General features: G+C 37.1%; 1 protein-coding gene across 1 annotated transcript in view; it reads right to left on the bottom strand.

Annotated features, from left to right (window-relative positions):
• Positions 1-390: 390 nt before the first annotated feature.
• The window catches only part of LOC140153493 (ras-related protein ORAB-1), a 34594-nt gene continuing 25158 nt past the window's right edge, over positions 391-9826 (bottom strand). Inside the window, exon 7 of the mRNA XM_072176257.1 lies at positions 391-8873. Coding sequence (XP_072032358.1) covers positions 8673-8873 — 201 coding nt within the window. The 3' untranslated portion in view covers positions 391-8672. The remainder of the gene's footprint in view (positions 8874-9826) is intronic.

Below are 9826 nucleotides of genomic sequence, written 5' to 3'. Positions count from 1 at the left end.
TTAACTGTCAAGTAATGAACCAGTACCACACATGTTTATGATCTACACAGCATATCAACTGCTCAGTGCCAGAAGTGCAATAGCTGCCATATGTAGCTGTCATATGTAGATGAGTACAATATACTGTGTGTAAATTGCCTAATGTTCACATGGCAGCTATTGCACTCACCCACTTTTGGCACTGTGCAGTCGATATATTAACCAAGAAATGAACTTGATAACAATCAATGTCACTGAGCGCACAATTGAGCAATCACATTGTACATGTATGACAAGTTTGTATGCTGTATGAACACGACATAGTACAGCTGGTAACAGCCAGACTTCACCCTTTTTATTCACTCGCATGACAACATTTCAATAAAACTAAACACAATGACACAACCCACATGGAAACAGTTTGATTTTTTTTAATGCTACAAGTTTGTATTAATGCACTGATTGATAATTTTTACAGTCAAAAAAGTTTTAAGCATGTACTTTTTTTTTCACAATGAATATTATTGATATTGAAAACTTTGCAGAAACAGAAGTCACTTTTTTATACATTGTAGAAGGGAAGTAGTCCTGAAAACAAAAATTTTCTTTAAAATGGAAATTAGGACACATTTCGGAAAGACCCAAAGAGGTTATATTAGAGAGTTACAACTCCCCAAATCCCATGCTTAATGCTGCAGTAAATCTGCTATATTGAATTGTAAAGCATAGGGACTAAAATAGTGTGCCTCCGGTATTCATGGGCCAAGGCTTGAGACTGCTTAACAATTGGGGTCTTTAAGCTTGTGCATTACAATGGTTTGCACATGTAGTACTTAGATTGTGCTTACAGCCTTGCACAATTGTAAAGGGCAAGATAGTGAGGCTCTGGATTATTTCACCATGTATATGGTCAACTTGTAAGTATATGCACCCAGTAATCTTGCCCTCCATGAGTGACATGCAAAAATGGCAGAATCCAAACACTGTAATTATAACCTCTTTGGAAAGATTCAAGAAGTCTCAGAGGGTGCTCGGTCTAAAGTAACCGATCGGACAGAAACATTGACAATATCAGCTCATTTCAGATATGATGCACATAAACTATGTCAAACATGTATCCATTAAAAAAAAAATTCATTCAATAACATTTTGTACTTGCAACAACTGCAAAAGAATTTTCTTGAGTTCGGCTTATTTACTATATCTTGATTTAAAAAAAATCCAAACATCCTTTTCTCCTGCCATCATCTAGACCTTTCCTGAGCACCTTTCTCCTACAAGTCCAATAATAATATCATACCAAATAGATACAATCTTCTACCCATAGCCTAAACGTGATATAAGATTACAACAGCTTCCTGCAACCACCATTCAGTTGCCCTATCAACTATAAGCAATGCAAGTTTCTATCAGTAGTGAATTCATTCTATTTGACAGCTACTAAATTTATAACATATTGGTTTTGTAAAATACATGTAGCTACATGTAGATGAGGTAAATTTATGAAACATACAACCAACACTGGGCTGTTCCAGATGAAATCCACACCCGCACAGATGACATGACTTACAATTTTCCACACAGGGAGTGTGAATTTCAAATGGGGTTACTTGAAGGAGTAACTCCATTTGAAGTCACTGATTTCAAGTGGAATAGCCCATTGCAACTATAGGTAAATTAAGTAATTCTTGGGCAAGCTCGAACATACCTGTTGCGTTCATGTAGCATACTAAGTGTGTATGCATTGTAAGGCGTGTGCATGCTTTCTTCTGTACTGCGCTATGTGCGTTCATCGCGGAGCCACTAGTGTTCCGAGTGTTCCAACTTAGCCAAGAATGACTTAATTTACTTGTAGAGGCTGATAGCACAGCCAAAATTCAACATATTACATGATTTGTTGCTCTTGACATGATGTACAGACTGGGGGTACTCGCTTCTTGAAATCAATTTACTGAGTATGTGGAAATTTATCTACACCAACTTTCAGTGGTTGGTATAACCCCCCCCCCAAATTAACAACCCCACAAGAGAGCCAAGAAAATAGTTGAAAAGTAAAAATATCCAAAATGATTGCAGCCTGAAAACCAATTTCTAGAAAGTCTAATACACCAAGGTAACTCACTGTTAACATGTAACTATGTTACATGAACAATTTTAGTGGAAAGGCAAGCTTCAACATTTTCAACCTTTGTATATATTCCCCATGAAGTTTGATAGTAAAAAAACACCCTTGAACAGCATACTATAAACAACAAAAACTTGGGGCATGACCCTAAATTTGTGGCTCAGCAAAATATTAAATAAAATACAATATACATTTTTCAGTTGTTTAGATTCTTATACATGAAGCAGGTAAAACATATAATTCTTTGGGACCTTCATTTTCTTTACATAATGCACTGAAGATGTGCATCATTATTTTGACGACTTTTTTGTGTTTGGTATTTCCTTTTAGTTACTTATTGCTTACCTTCTCAAAAAGTTCACAAAACAAAACAAATATCCATCCACTAGGATCCACAACATGTTCATCTATCAGGGCACAGTTCTTTAACCCCAGTACATTTGTATATTCATTGAATGACCTTTGAAAATTTGAATACAAAAACTCATACTCAAGCAAGCTTGAGATCAAATTTTGCACTATGGTTGTTCAACTGAGGTTATTGAACTATGCCAATGGGATGAGGCCATTGTGGTACAGTGTCAAGATGACTTGAGGCAAGTATAGATTTGATTGTTTGAAAATTCATTAGCCTTTTCCAGGTGTTGAGCATACTAAAGAGTGCAATATTCCAAGTGGGTAAAACCAGGCAACCTCCCAAGATTTTGCCACTAAGCGCCAACCTATTGTGCCCACCATTATATATCTGGGGATGCCAGTGGCCCGAAGTGGCTTTGCAGGAAAAGCCTGAAAAAGTGTGCCAACTTGGGCTATAAACCATAATTTGGGCTATGGCCTCAAAACGGGCTGAAAATAAAAAGTGTGGAAATTTTGTGAGTAACAAAAAGTAGAAAATCGGGCAATTGCCTGATAACTGACATCCCTGTATACCTTTAAGAGCCTAATTCAACAATCCCAATAAAACAACTTTAAACTTCAACAAATGATATTTAGTATCTATTTTTTAATACTTTTTATCAGATTTAACAAGCAATAACTGTGAAATTATATCACATCCATCATTGAATTGTGTGCTACACAAATTATATCAAATCTACAGAAATCCAATTCTTGAGTTTTGTCCTATGTTACAAGAATAGGACAGCGTAAGTGTTGCTGAATAACCATGCTACCAAGACTTCGTTCCGGCTCATAATACTAAGTACTTCCAATTGATCCATTGCAAGATCTCCCATCTTGCTACCAAAGTAAGGTTCTCTATGCAGACACATACGCACAAGTGCATTTATGTTTTTTGTGGGTTTTTTCACAGGTGTATGCACAATACACCATTCCAGTTGAAATCCATACACAACTTATGGAAGACATAACCTTGATCTTCCACACAAGCAGTATGAATTTCAAATGGGGTTACCTGAATAGCTGACTCCATTTGAAATCTACACTCCCTGTGTGAGAGATTTAAGGTCATATCTTCCACAGGGGGTGCATGCCTGTATGAATTTCAACTGGAACAGCCCAATGTGTTAATAGAACCTTGTTTTGAGATGATTGTGCAAAGAGTCTATACCAGGGGGTAGCCAACCTCTTTGGACTTGTGGAGCCACACTGCATATTTCAGACAGTTTGATAGGCTGCATACAATGTTCCTATACCATATTTCACCCTGATGTAGCACTGACAAGACTGTGCATTTCATTGAGGCAACTTCAAATAGCTAGCATTCACTCCAAGTGCTGGTGTACGCACACATGCGCTTAAAGACACTGCATAGATGTGCGTGAAACAGATGCCTCAAGATGCTGACGTCACTGCCATATCAGGGTGAAAAATGGTATAACAGTTTTTTAAATGTATTTTTATATACTCGTAAAGTAAATTTTTTTATGAAGAGATTTAGCAGGTTGCATTGGACCCAGTCAAAGACCACATCTGGCCCACAGGCCACAGGTTAGCTAACTTGAGTCTATGCAGTTTCAAGTTGAAAACACTCTTGGTATTTAAATAACACCATCAAACCATTAATATCCCAGCAGATCCTCTTGAAAACTTCAGTTAAATAGTTACTTTTGCTTGAACGAGTACCAAAAAAATATGCAAGTAGAATTGGATGAAACCAGACAACCAGCCTGAAATAAATATGTGAAAAGTAGCAAAAAACCTAAAAAAGTAGCACACTACATCTCAAGAATCGATTAGCATTCACAATTGCCATGGTTCTGAATATTGGACACATATCATTTCTATTCATGTTAGTGGTCAATTTTTTAATAAAAAACATCTTGATTTTTCGTTCCAGAAAAGTATCTCCTGTCCCGCACATTGGCTTTGTTCCCTGGATACTATCACCATAAATTTCATGCAGCATTTTGCCATCTTTGAGTACATGTCTAAGGTCAGGTTTCCACTGCATGACCTTTCACCTTGCCTTCATGTATATATAAAGAAGTACCATGATACACTACCAGATTCCTATTGCTGACGACCCCATAGGTACACTGCTGCCCAGCTGAGTACTTCATTGGTACTGTGGAGTACCTGTGTGGGTGCTCTAGAGTACACACATCAGAATCGCACGTACATAGCCACAAAGTAGCTGGGCAGCAGTGTACCATGGGGTAGGCCACAATATAAATCTGGTAATGTACATTAGAGTTCTGCATAATATGTGTAACACATGGGCTTGCATGCAAGGTATTGCATCACTGATAAAAATCTCAGGACTTTGTAATCTCGGACACATGTCCCATCTGTCATCCATACCCCTCTTGAGATGACATGCCAAAATTATTCGCCAAATCTGATCGCTACTATTAACCATTTCCGAGTAAAATATGGACGATTTGGAAGTTCTCATTTTTACAAAAAATGTCATTCCCTACATTTTTATCAGAACTCTTTAGCTACTTGTTATTTTTTTCTTCTCAAAATGTTCATTACCATCGTACACTTGTAAACAATAACCATACCACACACTATTGAACTGTACATAATGTTGGCCCATCAGATATATCTGGATTTTGTACACTTGCCATCTTTATTCAACAAAAAAAAAAGTTCCTTGATGTGCAATAATAATAATAACAATAATAATAATAATACTCTGTCCCTTAAATACACAGGTTAATTAAAAAGCCATCTTTGTTTTGTCTCTTAATGATTAAAGTACTACATTAATAGTAATAATTATAATACTAAACCAAAATTGCATTTTGGATTCAATGTACAGGTACCATGCTTTTTTTTTTCTGGAAGAGCACAAATGCATCACTACTTATTTATTAGTAACATTATATAAGACTGGGAAATTATGCCATCACGGCTTGAAACAGGGCAGCATGTTACACAGCAGATCATTTGCAAGAAGCAACCCAGGGCCTAGATTTCGTCTTGGTTTGCGAGAATCAAAATCTATCATAGTCATTGCAATTACTGTATGATACAATGAGAGAAGTTAATTCTCGCAACCAAATCTTGCAAGAATCATTACGAGAATCGATTCTGTGATTCTCGTCGAAATCTAGGCCCTGCAACCCAATTTTCACCTTGGCACAAATGGACTCCATTCTTGCTACTTCTGCTGTATTAAGTAAAAACAAAACGCAGCAGCTGGGCCATTCCATGGGTTTGGGACAAAGGTAGTTAACGCAAATAATGCTTTATCCCTCTCATTGAAGCAGACCATCTGAATTATTGATATCATGACAAGGACAAGACCAGAAGTCTACACCTTGATTCAATATCAAAAAGCATGTGAATCATACAAGAGAGAGGACATAGCATTGGTTGCTCGGGTTACCTACCTTTGTCCGGAAAAAATCGTGGAATGGCCCATCTGCTTTGTTAATTGTGTTTTATTTTGGCGCAGATTGAACCAAAAACGTTAAAAATGTTGCCTCCCATATTGAAACTCAGTATCCGACATGCTATTTACTTGTACACGTAGAAACTGCGTATTCAATTTGGGGCGTGAACCGGTTCAAAAACACCGCTTCCAAGTAAGAAGCAGTATCAGCTATGCAATCCATTTACAGATACCGAGATTTTACTTGGAATGTATACGTGATGCAAAATGCTACCCCTACATACGACGTATCTTATCACACCCATTGCATAGTCAATATTTCCTACACTACACTAGCTTCCAAATAACAACACTCTTGCTCTATTCAATGTGCGCGCCCTGTAATGAGCGACATACACCAGGCTTTGTGTTCCCTTCATGAGTGCCGCTCTGCGTCGAACTGTGAAGCTTCGAAGCTTCGACGCATAATCGGCCAGTCTGTTATGATTGAACAAGCCACGGATATGAGTGCCGTTTTTAGTGAACGCTAGTGTAATACATGAAAATCTACTATGCCAGCTTTGGGCTGTTTAAAAAGTAGCCTCCAAGCTCGGTGTTTACTTCTCAGTGTTTATTTCTCAGTGTTTACTTTTGTTATTTCAAGCCATGAATGTGACATGCAATCTGTTGCAATTAGAATGGAAAATGTAGTTGTACAAATCGTATATGAAGAACCTGTAACACGGATAGTGTTTATCAATTGCAGTTCTAAGAATAATGTACTTTCGTTTATAGACTACATAATTGCAAAAGATTACAATTTCCCAAGTTTACAAATCACAGCAAGGTATTGCTGTCTAGTCTAGTGTACGAGTCCGATGCTTGATACAGTAGGCTTCTCTGTGTACAAACCTCGATACTCACGTCTAGCTTGATATTTTGCGGAAACATGCTGATTGGCAAGATACCCAAGATAGAATTGACAAGCCATGTGGTGATGTAACACTGTGAGCATCTGCATGATTATTGCTCCGTTAAGGATCCAAGATCAGTGTGCTCCACAAAATATGATTCAGCTAGTATCGTAACTGTTCAGAGTTCTGTGGTCCATTTCACTAAACTTTACAAAGCTTCACAAGTCTTAAAATCGTATGCAACATCATGACGAGTCGTAAGTTCTATTTCACAAAACTTACTTACAAACGCTACCCTTTGTAAGTAATATGGATTTACTACAGGGACCTTTTGTAAAGTTACATCTAGAATTGGGTATTCGTAACTTTACGAACAGTTTCTTGAGTTATGAAGGGTTATAAGAGTTTAGTGAAATGGACCCCAAGTATGCATTGGTGATGATGACTATGTGGCCCAGTGCATATTTGCCCAACAAGGTCAGTTGGCCAAATACGATTGGATACACACACACACATTGCCCTCAACGCATGCCAAATAACTAATGACTTCATGGCAAAAACATCTTTAAATGACTTCATGGCCATAACCCGAGGATCAGGCACAATAGGTAGGCCATTTCCCATGTTGTACTGTATCCATCTCCGGACTCCACCTACTGACAAAGCTAGACTTGAACAACAACTTGACATGATTATTTTCATTAATAATCTCTCCCACAGGCATAAAAAAACACTTATCTCACAATGTTATCGTCATCATAAGCTAAGTTTATATTACGACACTTTTTTTTTAATATAACCATCACAATGTTTTTCCTTGTGCATTTTGCATTGCACAAAGCTATCATTTTATAATATCAATATCCGTGGTGTGGCACACTGGCACAGGTGAAAAAAAAATCTGCCAGGTTTTTACTTTTCTTCCTAATTTGTTGAACATATACATGTTTTATACAAAGGGCGAGTTTCATCAGTTGACAGAAACATACGACTGACTGACTGGTCTAAAACTAAGTCACAATTATACACGTAACCAAAAAAATATATTTAACCAAAAAAAGTGGATTACCTAACTGATAATTAACGATTCTCTCTCACTCGCTCTCTCTAAAGGCTACTGTATATTCCAAGACATATATATTTATGTAAAATTTCAATGGTTTAACAGAAAAAAATATATATATTTTAGAAATACTCTTCAAAATGTCAAATGTTTGGTGATTTGAAGAGTACTTCTCAGAAAACAAATAACCCCATTAGTAAAGATTAGACATTCTTTTCAAAAATTACAACAATCACGAAAAAGGAAAACAAGACACATCAACAGTCAGCATAAAATGAGGGGACTGGGGCGGCAACAGAATAATAATAAAAAGAGAGGGCGCTACTGTAGTAGTCGTCATCATACAAACAACATATTCCCAAATTCCCTTTTGGTGCAGATCTCAAAGCATGAAATAGATTTGGTACAGTTTTATACATATATATATATATAAATCTTTTCATTTTTTACGCCTTTTTTTTTTCCTCTATTTTGATTTTTTCACACAAAATATCTACACCGACTTCCTGCGGTTTTCTTCTGCCTCAGGTCACCAGTTAGATATTCCTTTAAGAATCCGCAGTTGATTAGGCATAAGTCTGCCAATGCAAAAACTTTCCATACTTCAACCTGAGACCAATCTCCTTGGTATAAGGTAGCACAAGTTGTTCTTGTTCCAGACGAAGTAGATGCCTTAGTAAGATGTGGAAAAAAAGGAAACATGTGGGACCAAATTTTTTTTTCTCTCTCTCTTTTTAAGTTTTTTGTTTTGATTGCTGTTCTTGGACATTGGTTTCGTGGAATAATACTACAACTACTAAATAGTCTCTATGAGCAGCATCCGCCGCCTCCTGATTTTACTGGCGTGCTACTAGGATTTATTTTTTCGTGGCCTCCTTGTGAGGGTACACTGCCGGGGCCCATGCGATTCTTGATTTCTGCTGCCATGGTCATGAATGCTTGCTCCACATTTGTTGCATTCTTGGCACTTGTTTCAAGGAATGGTATTTCCAACTGATCTGCATACTCCTGCAAAGGGGGGAAGAGAGAGTAAAACAAATAAAATGTTAAGTATTAACAGTACTTAATCTTGGGATTGCAAGCAACACACACAAGGTTTCCAGTGTTTTTTTCTCAGGTTTTCCTCACCCCCCCCCCCCCCAAAAAAAAGAGTTTGTCATGCAAAGAACTGAATTTTGATGATTTCTACAATTTTCGGAATGAATAGGCCTTTAAATTATCATGACCATTTGTATTCAAATGAGATTGTGCAATGTGCTGTTCCATTTAAAATCTACACTATCCCTGTGGAAGATTATGGAAATATAGGGTCCACAACTTATAAGTTCCCCCTAAATACTTTTTTAAATAAATCGAAAAATATTTGACAAAATGCCAATGTGTAAAAAGGTATGGGTATCCGTATTTGTTTTACACATATGGGCCAAATTATAGCATCACACGTCATTGCGTTCAGTCACAATGGTTCATTATGTAAAAAAAGAGACCTGTTTTAAACAGTGTTAAAAGTTGCATCTGAGTCCATAGGGTCAGCTCTCAAACAATACAGTAGGCCAGGTCTATTCATGTGTTTGTTAAAGAAAACCTGACTGCTGTACAGTAGGCCAGGTCTATTCATGTGTTTGTTAAAGAAAACCTGACTGCTATGGACTCAGGTTTAACTTTTAAAACAGCCTCTTTTCTTACACAATTAACCATTGTGACTGAACGCAATGACGTTATAAATCGGTCCACTTGTGTAAAACAAATAGGGCTATACAAATCTTTTTACATTTTTATATTTGGTAAAATATTTTTGAACTTATTCTAAAAAGTATTAGGGGGAACTTATAATTTATGGACCGTAGACAGAGAGAGAATGAATTTCAAATGGAATGAACACATTAGGCAGCTCCACTTGATCTCATACACCCTCTGAGAAAGATTCAATCTCAACCTTCCACTGAAGGAGGGCGAGTTTC

Source organism: Amphiura filiformis, chromosome 5 (genome assembly GCF_039555335.1).
Source record: "Amphiura filiformis chromosome 5, Afil_fr2py, whole genome shotgun sequence".
Lineage (NCBI taxonomy): Eukaryota > Metazoa > Echinodermata > Ophiuroidea > Amphilepidida > Amphiuridae > Amphiura > Amphiura filiformis.
Note: the sequence above shows the minus strand (reverse complement) of the source record. Positions and strands in the feature narration are given on the sequence as shown.